Source organism: Candoia aspera, chromosome 16 (assembly GCF_035149785.1).
Source record: "Candoia aspera isolate rCanAsp1 chromosome 16, rCanAsp1.hap2, whole genome shotgun sequence".
NCBI lineage: Eukaryota > Metazoa > Chordata > Lepidosauria > Squamata > Boidae > Candoia > Candoia aspera.
Window position 1 is genome coordinate 5902128 of NC_086168.1, and position 15780 is coordinate 5917907.

A 15780-nucleotide genomic window follows, 5' to 3' on the forward strand; every position below is an offset into this window, starting at 1 on the left:
GAATTGTTCCTGCCACATCGCAGACCTCAGATTGCCCTCGAGGGCTTGGCTGTGCAAAATGGGGGTGGGGGGTGCTCTTCCCGTCAGCCCGGCCAGCCTGGTCCTTGCGTCACCTCTTCCTTGTCTCTGCTTGCTATGCTATGCTCTCTAGTTTCCACCTGTCGTCCTCTTGCTAAAACAATGCCGGCAGTGACTCGGGGGAGGGGGAGATTTTCAGTATTTTTAGAAGGCGCACACGCCCCCTTCTTCCTTTGGCTGGGAGGTGGGCATTAGTTAACAGCAACCAGGTTGCGGGGTTATGAAAAGCACGTGGAAGGCCTTTTTGGAATCCTTTCTCAGCCCCCATCCAACCCATGAGCTGGAAACCCGAGAGGTAAACACTTTGGCTGGGGTAAAATGCTTGTTGCGTTGTGAGAACCAGGACCTTGCCTCCAGTTAGCAGACCTGGACCTCAGCTCCTTAGGGCCAGGGGGAAAAAGCCATTTTATTTAGCGTGACTAAGGTCATCCCCAGGGATGGGCCAGCTTCTCCAGCTTTCTTGAGATGCTGCTGTGTCTCTGAATACTAGACTAAGTGCCCAAAGTATGTCCCCCCCCCCAAAAAAAAACAGGGAAAGAAATGGATAACTGTGACCTGAATGCTGTCCCCTGGACCCCCCCAGCCTGAATGAATTAAACAACATTGCTCCTCGGATGAGTTAAGTCCCCCAATCAATGAATGAAATCTCTTTATGAGGCTGGTGGGCTAAGAGGTGGATGATGGTCCTTCTCTGGGGCAGCATCCGCTTTATGAAACTCTTCCTCCCTCAAGGTTGGTGTCACTCCTTCATTGTTCACATTCTGCCATTGTCCTGAGTGGGGACTTTCATCCTCTGTATTTAATAGATGGGTTTTATGACTAGGTATTTTTATTTTGGACTGATTGTCTTGGAGAAGGTCCATCAAGCTTGTCAAGAAGAGTTGACATCAACTCGATGGCCCATAATCATTTTTATTTTGCATATTGTATCTTGCCTAGGTCTTCTGGGACTGGGGTAGATTTTAAGCATTGTGGATAAATAAAATAAAATGGTCAAAGGTCTGGAACTCTTAACTCATCTATTTGAAGGAAATCCTCTCCTTAAATCTCTGAACAGGGTTAGCTATCCCTTGTGTTGTTATCACATCATTTCAACCCTCTTTCACCCCCCCCCCCCAGCATGTCCAGACCAAAAGGATATGTCCACCTCTGCTTTGGGCCAACAAGTCTGCAATGGACACTTCCACATCTTTGTGTCCTGCTCTTTTGCATCTTTCTCTCCTTGTTAATGCAAAAAGCTGAGTTTGTGTATTGTTGCCTTCAACACCATGTGCAGTAGGAACCAAGATCTTTTTGGAAAGGGGCATCCAGAAAAGGCTGGCTGGTTTGGGAAGCTGAACCGAATCTTGTGGCCAACTGGCAACCAGCCACACTGGGACGTTGGGGTCTCTTTCCTGCCAGCCAACCATATAGGATTATTGAGGGCCTCCTGGATTGGGCCAAATCCAAGTGAGACCCAACAGGCTTGCCCCGAGCCATTTGTTCAGATGCCCTGAAATATAACCCAGAATCTTCAGCAGATGAATCAATGCCCCAGAGATGCCCTTAAACTGGAAAATGTGCCTCTCCCTTCACCTCCGCTGTCCACATTAAATTAGTCTAGTTTTAATTGGGTGTTTAGCATCTTGTCCCCCCATGCTCATAGATCATCAGCTTTGCTTTCTTTCCAGAATATGAACTCGGTGTTCAAAACAGTTCTAGATTTGACCTACCCCATCACCTCCATGTTCTCCGGAGCCTCCTTCAATAACGGTGTCAGCGACATCTTCAAAGACAAGCAGATTGAGGTATGTGTGTGATCGAGTGCATCACAACATGGGAAGAGAGTGGGGCTGAGCAGCAGCTGGAGGACCAGAGAGGTTGGCAACCATGTAGTGGGCAAGGGGAGGGTCTTTAGATGGGTTGAGTGTATAATTAATTTAAGCCAGTTTTCTGCCACCTTCCAGATGCAGTGGGCAACATCTGGCCATTACCAATTTGGGGAAGCTGATTTTAAATACGGGCATCCTCAATGTTGTCTGCTATCTCCAGGGTCAACAGCATGGAACAATTTCAGCCCTGATGCATATAATGCCTTTTGCCTCCCACTTGGTAGGGCCAAGAATCCTGTGTGACATAAATGGAATTTGATCCTCCATTATCCTTGAAAACAGCCCCGTCGGAGTTAACAGAAAAATCCCAGTGATTACATTTAGCAACTGTGGGGATAAGGGAGGGATTTAAAAAGTTAAGGGAATTCTGTTAAATAAGATTGCAAGTTAGGCTTGTAATTAAGCCAAGCAGGGCATGTAGAAGAGATGAGACACCCCCTTCCCCCCCCCCCCACAAATCTCTTTAGTGGCACAGAAACACTGTGAGTGTCTGGATTCCTTCCTCTTCATTTCCCACCCTCCAACATAGTGAAATTAGAGGGGTCAATTGTCTCCTTGCTAAATGGCAGCGTTAATCCGGTGCCTGCATCTGCACAGCAAGTGGATAGCCGATGTATTAAATTCTTGACGTAGACCGTCAGTGGCTAGCTCAAATCCTCCCACCAGTGAGTGCGATTCTCCTCTTACCATCAGTGTAACAAACCACACAAAAAAAGGGGGGTTCGAAGGCGTTTTTAACTGCGTGCTTGTTTAGTCTCCTTACACCTGGCTGCCTTTCCTAGCCAGCTTCCCTTTCGTTCCCCCTCCTGCCTACTCTGTCTTCTGTGCAGCTGCTTATCCGTCCAGTTGTGAATGTCACAATCTGTTCCCTCTTTATAAGAAGCAGTCCTGTAGCAACTTTGGGGGATGACGTTGAAAGCTGGCAAATTTTAGACTCCGCTCTTTCGTGGGCACGTCTGTGGGTCTGATGCGACGCTCCCTCCCTTCCCCCCCTTAAACCCGTGCTTGGCGAAAGGGATTCGGGTGCGTCTCCCCAAATGCAAGCTTTGGGGGGGGATTGTGTTTTGCCTCCCACTCCTACCACGAAAATGCTTTCTCAGGGATTCCAGTTCACGCCAGGTGAGAGAAAAACACCAGCGTGCAAGCGGATGCTTTTCATGTTTTGCTAGCATTCAGGAGGCCAGTCTTCTTAACCTCCTGAGTTAAGACTGGGGAATGTTTTCATACATAAAAGGGATGCCCTTGTGGGCATCTAGCTTGGCTTGGAAAGAAGGGAAGCCCCATCACTCACCACCTTGCAGAGCTTGAATCGTGGCTTAGCAAACAGGAATGTTTTACGTAAGCAGGAAGCAAGCCAGGAAGGGTGAGCGTCCTTGCATGGCGAAACTCTGGATTGGGGCTTATCCATGCTAACAAGTCAATGCTGGTAGACCCAGCTGATTTGAAGCCGGCTTTTCATACCCCGGGAATGATGCCCTGATGCTGAGTTTCGATCTCCCACGTAGCTGTTCTCAGCCGAAAGGAGAAGTTGAGGGGAAGAAAACAGACTAGGCGGCTTGATTAACCCGTCAAGGATGTCTTTTAGCGATGGGTGAGGGCATATTTCATGCCTTCCTGTTCTAGACATCTCTCTAAAACCAGAAGGCCTGAGACAGGGCACTGTATGTAGATGCAACAAGCAATCTGCTTTGAAGACAGACAGTAGTTTTATCCGTGACTGGGAACCCTGATGGACTTTTTGCCCAAAAAACGGGAAAAACCAAGTTGTGATTTATGGGTTTGATGATTAGAAAAGGTAGCTTGTAGAAGGAAGGAAATTATGATGTAACTTAGAGAGGGTAAAATATAAATGGATTTACAACTGCTGTCAAAAAGATCGGAAGACACTTCTTTATAATCTTTTTCTTTTTCTTTTCCTCTTTTTTTTTTTAAAGAACTTTATTAATTTTCGAAGTATAGTTAAAATACAAAATATAGAGTATAGATAAGATGGAATACAGAACTAAAGAAAAAAGAAAAACTATAAAAGTGCACAGTTAGATAGAAAGCAGAAAAAGAAAGTGACTTCCAACCTTCTCCGATACAGAGATGAATGCATATTATACAGATATTATCTCTTACCATTAATTAAACCTTAGTAACATTATTTCTATAAAGTCAAACCATTTAATCATCAAAACCCAAAATCAAAACCTTGTTTTTTTCAGACACAGGCAAATGGTCTAAAAGTGGCTGCCAAGTAGAGACAAATCCAGACACGTTATTTTCTCTTATCAGCACGGTTAACTTTTCCTTTTCCTTTTTTTTTTTTTAATTTCTTCTTCTATTTTCTTTCTTACCTATTCACTCTTCTTCCTTATTTCCTTGGTTTCTTTTCTAATATCAGTATTGGTTTTTTTTTTACCTTGTTAAAAATTCCTTCCGCAAAAATTAAATTAAAAAAGAAACGAGGAAGACAGGCAGTAATTCTTAACGCTGCCTCTCTGCACCAGCCATGGCTGAGACTGAAAGGCTCAACAGTTGCCCACCCCTGCCTGCCGCACCCCTTTCCGACTTTCTGTGACTCACGCAGGGGTGCGACAGGCAGTCGGGCAGCCCCGTGCCACTTGGGGTGTTCAGACCCGCTTTTGAAGCATCTTTTTCACAGCAGCCCCTCTAATGAGCCCTCTCTGTGCGGCAGGATCTCTGGATTCCTTTCTTCATCATCACAACGGACATCACCGCCTCGGCTATGAGGGTCCACACTGATGGTAGGCCTGTCAGAGTTGGGAATGACTTGGGCAAGGGAGGCTGGAAGACTTTCTATAGGCATGTGCAGAAAATACGACAGGCTAGATCAGACCCGCCCAGCTGGGGAGTCCAGCCTTCTCTGTTCCCCAGCAGCCAAATGAATGCATATGGGAAGCTCACAAGCTTGGACAGGACGGTGGGAGCCCCTTCCCTCCAGCCCTCAACCCTGGAAGTCGTTGAAACCCTGTGTCAGCCTTACTAAATGGACCAGGCAGGAAACATGACCAGATGTTTATTGTAAAGCTACCTTAACAGAATCTTGCAAGTCTGAAAGTACAATCCTCCCCCCCCCATCTCCTTTACAGCCCAAGAAACTAGGAAGGGTCCCTTCAGAGCCTCTTTCTCCCTCCATTATGCAGCTGTGGGCTCGGCCCTCCCTTATCTGACCGTTCCCTTTTAATACTGATTCTTAGAAAGAGTGTGTCAGCCTTCCCAGGTAGACCAGACAGGAAACACGACCAGATGAGTTCATTCTACTTTATTGCAAAGCTACCTTAACAGAATCTTGCAAGTCTGAAAGTACAATCCTTCCCCCCCCCCATCTCCTTTACAGCCTGAGAAACTAGGAAGGGTCCCTTCTGAGCCTCTTTCCCCACCCATTATTTATTTATTTATTTATGAAATTTTATCACCGCCCATCTCCCTCCCAAGGAGGGACTCTGGGCGGTTTACAATAAAATAGAATTAAAAAGCCCAAACAGTTATAAATACAATAAATACAGTAAGAGTAAGAAGGTGATGGAATCAAGACGGGAGAGAGTTCTTTATCAGCCCATGAGTGTAGCAGGTCTGTCTGAAGTCACTCTAGGGCGCTAGCCATCCCCAAGTACGACTGTTCCCCCTTCCATTCCAAGCCAGCTGGCAAAACCAGGTCTTTCATCTTTTTCGGACGTCCAGGAGTGAGGTGGCCTGTCTCACCTCTGGGGGAAGGATGTTTCAAAGGGCGGGAGCTACAGCGGAGAAGGCACGCTTCCGAGACCCCGCTAGGTGGTTTTTATCCAGCTGCAGGCTATGCTGTCTCTTATCTGATGGTTCCCTAGGCAGTATCTTGGCCTAGTCTCCCAAGGTCATTCCCACATACCATCACACCCTGATTCCCCCAGGGTATGGCCAGCCCCCGCCCACCCACCCCCCACATGATCCCAAGCATAACTTTTCAGTTTTTCATTTCAGCCAGTCGACTCTACGCCCGCTGGCTGCAACCTCTTCTTTTCTTTCAATGTGAATTTGTTTTTCATGACAAAAACGCAGACGCCACCCTACGGCCAGGCTCTTGGCAGCTTTCAGATCATAAAGCAGACAGGGGGAAAAAAACGCCTCAATCGATTGGTTTAAAATACTTTTGGCCTACTTTTCTGCTTGAAAAGCACTCCGAAGCATTTTTAGAAGGGGGTTCTGGAGTCGCCCATCAGAGTTAATCTTCCCTGTCTTTGTGCTCTACAAATGAGTTGGACTTCAACTACCATTATCCTTAGCCTGTGGGCCCACTGGCCATGCAGACTCATGAATCCATGATTCCCATGAGCATCTGGTTGGAGAAAGCCAATCAAAACTCAATTTCTTACTGTTCTCCATGGCCAGATAGATATCTCTAGGAAGCTCCCAAGCAGAGCATAAAAACTAAGATTTTAAGATTGACTGCTTCTGTGCTGGGAGGTTTGACCTAAAAAAATATATATATTGGCAAACATTGCTGAATCTTTCTTTCCATTTTCAAACTGCCTATAATCCAGCCCTTTTCCGATTCTTCCAAAATGGAATCTTTCGGAATGTAGGGACCATGTCTCCCACAATTCCCAGATAAAGTATGGTGTTGATGAAGCTGATTTTTCTGGCATAAAAGCCCCCTATGCTTCGTTAGCACTTTGTGTTGGGAATTCAGTCTTCCTCCTTCACAGGTGTGGCTTCTGTAAGAGGGAGGGTCCCTAGCTTGCAAGGACCTTTCTTCCCTTGGCAACTTGTATTTAGGGAAGATGCCAGCCCTCCAAGGTAGGCCAGACTAGGAAACCAAAGTCATGAATGCTATTATAAGGTTACAGTAGCAAAATCTTGCAAGTCTGAATGTGCTTCCCCCCTCCCTCCCTTTATCTTCGTGAGAACTGGGGAAGGTCTTGTCTGAGACGCTTTCTCAGGTTACAGTTCTGGCCCGGACTCAGATTTCTTTTATCTGATTGTTGCCTTGCTCTTCCTCCTGTTCCTCAAGATTACAGACAGAAGGGACAAAGTTTAGAATTAGGAATTAGAATTAGAAGTGTGCGATATCTCTTTCTTATTTCTCTAATTGACTCTTAACCACTTAGGGGTGGGAGTGACCAAGCTAAAGCCAAGGGAAGGAACGTCTCAAAGCTCCCCAGGCCTGAAGCTGCCCACAAAATGCTAAACGGCCTGGACTTGTAATTAACTAATTAAAGGGCTTTTCAGCTGCTTTATTCCCAACAGCTGCTTTATTCCCATTGGCTTTGCAGCATATTTTTGAATCCTCCCCAACTGCACAATGGTTACCCAGAAATCATATTGAGTGTCCCCATTTCCCGAAGCCCCTTGTAGCTTCTTTACATCTCTGCACGGAGGGTCTGTTTTCTTCCTTCCTCTGGGCTAAAAAGCACGGAGACGCGTGAACTTCTCCTTGCCGGAAGACGGCTCATCAGAGCCACGACTTAGGAGGCTCGGACTTTGCCACGTTCCGTAGGGAGCAAATCCAACCCTTTTCTGCTGATTAAAACCACCCTGCTTTTAATGGTTAGAAATCTCCTCATCCCGGTGCAGAAGAGAATGAATCGAACCAATTTAAAAGCAAGCAGAAGGCTCTCCATTCCACGTCGCTTGGCAGGAGTGCCAGCTCAGGTTCTGCAGAATCAGGGGCCAGAACCGGCTTTCTGAGGGCCTTCTCAGACCCCTGGTCCGCTCCCCCACTGTGTGGGTGAGAAATCGAACAAATGCATTTATTTGTTCTACCCTCCCCTGAATCCTCACAAAAAGATGGCAGAGGTCATTGTCCAACCTGCTGGGAGACGTTACAGTGAAATGCCAGGTCCAACCCATGAGAATTATGATGGGTGGAGATGCTGAACCAGCTAAGGTCTATCTTCCCATGCCTTCTCCATGTTGGGGATGGGGGAACTGGGAAGTTACAATTGCTTTGTTTATCCAGATCTTTTCCTGTCCCCGCAAAGGCTGTCTGTGGCGTTACATCAGGGCCAGCATGTCTCTGTCCGGTTATTTGCCCCCTCTCTGCGATCCCAAGGATGGTCATCTCCTAATGGACGGCGGTTACATCAATAACCTCCCAGGTACTCGCGAATTCCTGGAGCTCCTTTGCAGTGGGATTTTTGGCCCGGCGATGAATTTCTGCGGTGTTGGTGGCCTTCGTGTCCCACCTTTCCGGTGGGTGCATGATGGTCCTCTTCTCCATTTTATTCTCCCCCTCCCCCTGTGAAGTAGTCGAGGCCAAAAAGGTGTCCTTCGTCCAAGGGCATCCAGTCCTTCACACGGCTGGAAGCAGATTTGAATTCAGCTTTCTCATTTGGGTCTCCTGGGAGTTCTTGATGCCCACAGTGCTCCATCATCCTCTGATGAAAGAGGAACAAACCAGAACTCTCGGTTGGTGCCAGCCGAGCGCAATTGTGTTGCTTTGAGACCGAGTTGCATTATATTGAGAGCTGGTTTTAAAACGGGGCTGCAAAATCTCTTCTTCCGTCCCCCAGCTGGGAGCTGAAATGGCACTTTGTCGTGGCTGTGTTCGCAGGGCCTCTTTCAGATTTTTTTTTTTTGTCTTCTCACCCTCGCCTCGCCGAAAGACACTGAGTCACTTCTTCCCTACAAAGAGCCTTTTTTCTCCAGAGAAATCCTTTTCATGGTTGGGTTTCAAAGGGAACTGCTGGAACACGGAGGCCTCGTAAATTACCTGAATTGTGCTCAAAGGGCTGGAAGTTGAGAGAGCTTTGGGAAAGAGCTCTCTTTGGAGCAAGATGTCTGGCCCAGAGCCTTGTTTGAAACATTTCATTTGAGGTGGGTGTAGAGGAATTTCACTCTGGCCCTGAGAAGGGGTTGGGTTGCTCAGCCCTGGCAAAGTAGAAAGTGCAGGAAGTAGAAAGTGCAGGAAAGAGATACAGAACAGCCCACCTTGACCTTGCTGCCCTTAAAAAGAGACAGTGACGGTTTGGGACCAGCTTTGAAGATGCTGTCACTTGCCAGCCTTCCCAGGTGGACCAGACAGGAAACACGACCAGATGAGCTAATTCTGCTTTATTGTAAGGCTACCTTAACAGGATCTTGCAAGTCTGAAAGTACAAATCTCCTCCATCATCTTTGCAGCCGGAGAACTTAGGGAGGGTCCCTCCTGAGCCTCTTTCTCCACCCATTATGCAACTGCGGGCTCTGTCCTCCCTTATCTGACCCTTCTTTTGGCAGCATCTCTTTGCCCCAGTCTCCCAAGGTCTTTCCCACATACCATTATCTCACCCTCCCCTTCAGATTCATCCCCCCCTGTCTCCTTTGCAGCCTGAGAAACTAGGGAGGGTCCCTCCTGAGCCTCTTTCTCCACCCATTATGCAGCTGTGGGCCGTGCCCTCCTTTGTCTGACCGTTCCCTTGGCAGCATCTCTTTGCTAGTCTCCCAGGGTCCTTCCCATCACACAATAGACCCAAGAAATGCTGGTGGTGACTTTTTCTTGACCTGGGCTACCTTGGGGGGGCCCGTGGTAAAAGCAAGCCGAAAGGTTTTGGGGGGGAGAATGACTTTGCTGCACTCTCCTGACAGCGGACGTTGCAAGATCAATGGGAGCCAAGATAGTCATTGCCATTGACGTGGGCAGCAGGGACGAGACGGACCTCACCAATTACGGAGACGCGCTTTCCGGCTGGTGGCTGCTGTGGAAACGGTGGAATCCATTAGTAGAGAAAGTGAAGGTAGGGTGGCACCCCTTCCTTCCAAGTCACTTCATACCCAGGTGGATTGTTATTCCCAGGGAGACCAGGTGGATTGTTGTGTTCTGTTTCGATGTTTTACAATAGCCAAGTTTGAATTGGCTGTTGTAAAATGACAAATTCGGTCATGTTTCCATTACATTCAACACTCTGGCCATTGTTTCACTGTAACACGGCTCCCGCTTCAGAGGTGCCACGGTGGGGAATCTCTCTCCTTGGAGCGATCAAAGCTCTCCAGCGAATATTTCTTGGCCTACTCATTAAACAGTGGCTTTTGAAGGGAGGCCACGCAAACGCGTGCTGACTTCCCCCGTCTGGCACTAACGGTGCCTTGCTCTGTTTGGCAGGTGCTGAACATGGCCGAAATCCAAACTCGGCTGGCCTACGTCTGTTGCGTCCGGCAGTTGGAGATGGTCAAGAACAGTGACTATTGCGAATATATCCGGCCACCCATTGATCGCTATGGCACGCTGGACTTCGGGAAGTTCGATGAAATCTGTGTGCGTTGCGGGGAGGGCAGGGGAGGGGAGGGGAGGGGAAGCGGAATGAATGAAGTTGCAAAGAGAAGACATTTGGTGGGAAGGGAGGCAGTTCTTCTTTGGCCAAAGGAATGACTGCGATGGGCTAGTCCCGAGTTCAAAACTGCTGGGTTTTGACTCAAGCCGAGCATCAGAAGTGCTGATTCCTGCTAGGGGCTTCCCAGCCGAGGAAATCAAAGCAGAAAAGGCTTCTTAAACTTCCCCCTTAGCTCAGTGGTTCTTAAATTGTGGAGAATTACCCTAAAGGGGGTAATTTGGGCATATCCTGGGGCTGATTTGTAATTGCTTGTTTGTGAGTCAAGGATCCAGTCTGGGACTGCTGCTGCTGAGATGCTTGGGTAAAACAACAGAGTCTGGGTTTTTTTCTGTGGGGAATGACCTTATTTGGGACCGGGAGAAGGGGCCTTTGTGTCAAACAGTTTGAGAACCTGTAACGGTACGTGGGAATGACCTTAGGAGACAGGAGGAAGAGACGCAGCCTAGGCAATGGCCAGATAAGAGGCAGCTGAGCCCACAGAAGGAAAAGGGGTGTGGGAAGCATCTCAGAAGGGACCCTCCCTAGTTTTCCGGAGAGTAAAAGGAAAGGAGGGGAGAAAGGCTTCTGTTAATGTAGCCTTACAGTAAACAGAGAGCGAGTACTCCTGGTGGTCCTCCTTGTCTGGACTGCCTTGCGGGGCTAACAGAACCGTGGCCCTGGCACAAATCTCAGCTAGTAAGCCCAGCTCACCCACTCTCGCCCTTTCTGTGGGTCAGCAACTCATTTCAAAGCACCGGGAGCGGATCAGGTCCCCGTTTCCCTCCCCCTGGCATTTTCCTCCTCCTCTTTCCAGGAAGTCGGCTATCAGCACGGGAGGACGGTTTTTAGTGTTTGGTGCAGGAGCGGAGTCCTCGATAAAATGCTCAAGGACAGGCAGGAGCGTTGTCAGTCCAAACCGTCATCCGTGAGTTTCCCCTGGGGGGCGATGGGGGGGCTGGGAAGCAAGCTACAGCAAGGTCACGTCACCTTCTGAGGCCCCTCAGCAGGCAAATGCTGCAGATGCGAACGAACCTGTTTCCGAATTTGAATTTTCCGGTTTGGGAGCCAGAGGGAGGAAGGGCACGTTTTTTTTTAACTCCGCAAAGCCTCCGTAAAGCCGATGCTGCAGTTTGTCGCTTCCGTTCTCAGCCTGGAGAAAAATCAAGCTGCTAAGTTTTGGACAAGGTGGCTGTCAAATCAGGGCTCCCCAAAACAAAATGTGGGGCAACACCCAGCTGCCAAGGAAATCTAGACAAAGGGGGGGTATGTCCGCCCCTACATTTTCCCTTTGCAAATCTCTCTCTCTCTTTTTTTTTTTGAGTAGCGATAAGCTTAGCCTTGGCTGGGCATGAATCTTCCCCCCTTTGTGCAATTTTCTGCTGAACGCTTCAGACATTAAGACCGTTTTGCTGAGCAAGGCACCGAAACGCAGTCTGAAGCCCGGGAAAAGGAATGGCATGCATTTTTCTGCCGGGAGGAGTGTGCTTTCCCCCCCACCCCCCAATATTTAAAAAAAAAAACAGGCTGATCCATGCAAGAGCAAGGGAGAATCAGCTACCCAGTACTTTGAACACAGAGCAAACAAACAGATGCAAAATGCTTTGAGTGGGGAGTCGCAGCCCCAACCCCAACAAATTCTGGTCCTCTTTGAACCCGGGCAAGAGAATCGCCCCTCTTCCTCCCCTGTTCGTTTGGTCCTACGCAGCCCTCCCTGAGCATCTTTGGAATTAGAAACCTGAGTCATCGCATTTTGGACGGTGGCTGTAATATTGAGAAAACGCATCTAATTAAAGTAAGAAACAGGCTGGCTGTTGTGCGGCACATCGATCCGAGCCCCTCGCAGCTCGGGTCAATAGCGCTCGGTGGCCTAGCCGAATTGTACTCTGCCTCTCTTTAAAGATTTAGCGGCCCCTCCGCTGGGAATTTTTTCTCTCCTACCCCCAGGCTGTCTGGGCTGCAGGAATTGTATCCCCTCTACCAGGAGAAGATAGGCTGGCACACAGCCTGTCTTCAGGACCTCTTCCCACCCATTGGGTGTAATTGTCTGTTTGGTCTCCTTTTGAGACTCTGTGTGGGGGGAGGGCAGGGAGGGCTCTACCCTTGTTGGCTGAGCAAGGTGGTGGCCATTAATATCCTTTATTTATATATATATATTTCAAATTTTTGTCACCCCCCATCTTTGCCACTCAAAACTAGCAATGGGGCCGTTCTGCCTTCCGTACCTTTTTCCTCTCCTAGAGCTAAGCATCCTTCTGGCCTTGGATGAAGGATAATGACAAAGACCAACAGAAGAGACCTCTCTGTAGCTCCGGGTTGAACTGTGGAGTCCTGGGCGCTCTCTGAGCTGGGCTGTTGGCTTGCAGACGTTGCGTGACCCAACTAGGGAACCTCATCGGCACAAGGGAGTGTCTGGATGACCAAGACACCCAGCCGTGCTCACTCATCTTTTCCTCCCCTTCCAGTACGTGACATGCCCCACAACCTCCTTCACGGATTTGGCGGAAATTGTCTCTCGAATTGAGCCGGTGAAGGCCGTCATAGTGGATGGTGAGAAAGCGGAGGGAGGGAGACAGGCCGTTACAGCTGGGCCAGAGCTCCCAGTTCCAACTTAAAAATAAAAACCACGCTCCTTATGGCGGGAACTGCCCCTCGTTGAGGTGATCCCTTGATCATCTAGCCAGCCCATATTGCAACCATGGCTAGCCATTTGGGGTGAGGATCTTGATGAAGTCCCCAGAGGAGCCACGAGTTGAGCGTGGCATCTCCCATTGGGATGTGCTCGATCAGAGCAGTATCCTTTCCTTCCATACTTTGGGATAGTTTCTCCTACTCTTTGCCAGAAGAAGCTGGTGGCCAGCTGAGTGGCTACACGTGAGCCGGCTTGGGGGGCTCAGCTTAGCCTTCTCCTTCCCGACCCTGGCTTGAAACTGGCTGTCCCGACTTCTCTCCTCTTCAGATGAATCCGACTATCAGACAGAATACGAGGAGGAGATTCTTGATAACCCGAACGACGATTATGTCAATTTCCTGAGCGGCCAGACTGAAGAAAACTCCGATTCCGTAAGAATAACCCCGGGCCTTTTGGGGTGCCAGTGTCTGCCCCTGAGGCCATGGGCATCATTGGATTTGATTTAAGAAGGGCTTGGTGGCAAATCTAGCGTGCCAAACTACTGTGCTTTCTTCTTCTGTTATTTCTCTTCCTTTTTCCTCCCCCTTTTGTTTGTTGCTAACAACAGAGGTCATTTGGTGAAGAAAGTACTCTGGACATGCTCAAAGACACAGCACCGGGTGTCTTCCAAGAGCAGAGCCCCCCGCTGATGGGTTCTGCTCAAATTCAACCAGCCAATTTTACCCTCTCTTCTCCTGCCCCTAATCAGTTACACAAACTCTGAAGATGACTGAAGTAATAGACACACTTCAGTTGATAAAAATAATTTACTCTTGACCCATGCAGCCTACATGTAGGAGTAAGTTTCTTTTTGCTCTGATTCAGCTGCTTTTTGACCCTCAGAGCTGTGAACCCAGGCCTGGGAACTACATCTGGAGGAAAAAAAATGCCACCACTGGAAGTGTAGTATATGTGTTGGGTGAGAACTGACAGACAGTGGATTCAGGAACAGTAAAGGAAATAATGTTGCACAGCCTTTAGCTGATTTGTGGGACCTTATACTTCTCCCCCCCCCCCCAAGTTAATTGTTTTATTGCATTATAAAATACAAATTAATACGTTATAGGATACAGATAAAAACCGAGTACAGTGGTGTCTACAAAATAGAAACTGGAAACTGTCAACACAGAAATAATTCAATGCATTTTGCAATTCTTTATCCATGTCCTACTTAGCTTTGATTCGACGACTTAAACAAGCCTGATGTTCATTAACAACTTAGAAATGATAAGGTTTCATTTAACCTTGAAATATGAGGGAAAAAGCTTGTATCGGTGTTACCTATAATTCCTAAGATGTTAATGAACAGGTTAGCTTAAGTCTTGGAATCAAAGCTAAGTGGGACTTTGATAAAGAACTGCAAAACGCATTGAATTATTTTAGAGTATGAAAATGGTTTCGATCTTTGAGCTCAACACTTATGGATCTTACCCTCTTAAGAAGCTGAATGTGGCCCTGGGCGATTGCTAGATTTGCCAGGGGCAGAGAAATCAGACAGTTGCATCTAAGTGTGTCCCTACAAGGAGGGGACAGAGCAAGGCTCTCCAGGCCAAATGAAAAGTCTTGTTTTCCTCTTGCCTCCAGCAGGATCCAGAAGTCCGGCTCAGGAAGCCCACCCGTGCGGACTCTGAAGACAGCCAACTAGCAGCATAACAAGACAGAGTCTGAAACCCACTTTGGCCCACTTCCTCCCTCCATCACCAGCGTCCTTAGGAGAGAAGCAGTGGGCACTTTCCCCCCATTTCTCAGTCTAAAACCAAGTTCCCAAGAGGTCAAAGGGTGCTACTGATGGGTCCACGGGCCCTCTGCCATTGCTCTCATGGACTCAAGCCTGCAGAAACCTTTCATGGCAGCTTCAGCTGCAAAGAACTGGAGCTTCCTGCTTATTCTGTGAACGAGAGGGAAGGGAAGAAGGAAAGGAACCCTTTGCATGAATGTGCATTCATGTCTGTGTTGAGAGAATGAGGAGGGAAGTGGCGGGCTGGTCTTCTGGCGTTCTTCACCCCACCGAATCCCACCTTATTTGGCTTTGGTGCTGGCATCTCCAACAGGAACAAAAGGTTCTGTTGGGAATTTACAGCTAACGTGTAAGCAAGCGGGGACGGGCTTTACTCACATCCCAACTTCTGAGAAGGAAGCCATCTGCCAGGAACAGTGACTTCTGCAGGAACATCCGTTCCAGGGCCTCTGCAGAACAAGCTTCCGAGCACCTGCAGGAGGCCGCTGAAGCCTTCCTGAAAACTTGGGGCAAAAATCCTCAGCATTTACAACGGCCTCCCTTCCAGCTAGGGCTTGAATGGGCACCTGTGCCCGGTACCCACCCGCTGTTCCTGTGTTATGCTACCAATCTCTTTCTCGTCCTCAGGGGTTCTTGAAAAAGAATAATAAAAACCTGGAAACAATATCCATGTGTTCAGCCTTGGTCAAATATATTAGTGTGGCATTCTGATTTTGTAAACGAATCAAGATGAAGGGAAGTACGTGGGGGAGCGCTAAGGGTGGTAGCTTCAGAAGAGGATCTGAACATAATGGTCATATCATGGGAAGATCCCTCCACAGCCTTCTCTGGGATCTTTAAGGGGTGGAACCCACATCACTTTAAGCCGTGGTGTGGTTTCTTGCATGATGCGTGAACCTCGTGGTGGTCTAGCACAATGTCTTGGAGCAGGGTTCCTCAACCTGGGTTCCGTGGTGCCCTAGGGTTCTGCGAGAGGTCACTAGGGATTCCCTGGGAGATCCCGATTTATTTAAAAAATTACTTCAAATTCAGGCAGCTTCACATTCAAGAGGTAAGTTTCATTCTTTAGTTTAAGAACACCGTTAATGCATATCTACAGGCCTACCCATGAAACGAATAATAATTTTGTAACTTCTGGCCTATATTTCACCCAGA

General features: G+C 48.2%; 1 protein-coding gene across 2 annotated transcripts in view; it reads left to right on the top strand.

Annotated features, from left to right (window-relative positions):
* PNPLA7 (patatin like phospholipase domain containing 7) overlaps nucleotides 1-15291 on the top strand; it is a 72992-nt gene extending 57701 nt beyond the window's left edge. The window contains exons 27-35 of one of the 2 annotated variants that reach the window (XM_063316329.1): nucleotides 1749-1865; nucleotides 4630-4699; nucleotides 7913-8029; nucleotides 9498-9646; nucleotides 10012-10164; nucleotides 11034-11144; nucleotides 12682-12766; nucleotides 13176-13279; nucleotides 14472-15291. In XM_063316329.1, the coding sequence (XP_063172399.1) occupies nucleotides 1749-1865; nucleotides 4630-4699; nucleotides 7913-8029; nucleotides 9498-9646; nucleotides 10012-10164; nucleotides 11034-11144; nucleotides 12682-12766; nucleotides 13176-13279; nucleotides 14472-14540 (975 nt within the window). In that variant the 3' untranslated portion in view covers nucleotides 14541-15291. The remainder of the gene's footprint in view (nucleotides 1-1748; nucleotides 1866-4629; nucleotides 4700-7912; nucleotides 8030-9497; nucleotides 9647-10011; nucleotides 10165-11033; nucleotides 11145-12681; nucleotides 12767-13175; nucleotides 13280-14471) is intronic. The other variant, XM_063316330.1, reaches the window with a different exon arrangement.
* The last annotated feature ends 489 nt before the right edge of the window (nucleotides 15292-15780 follow it).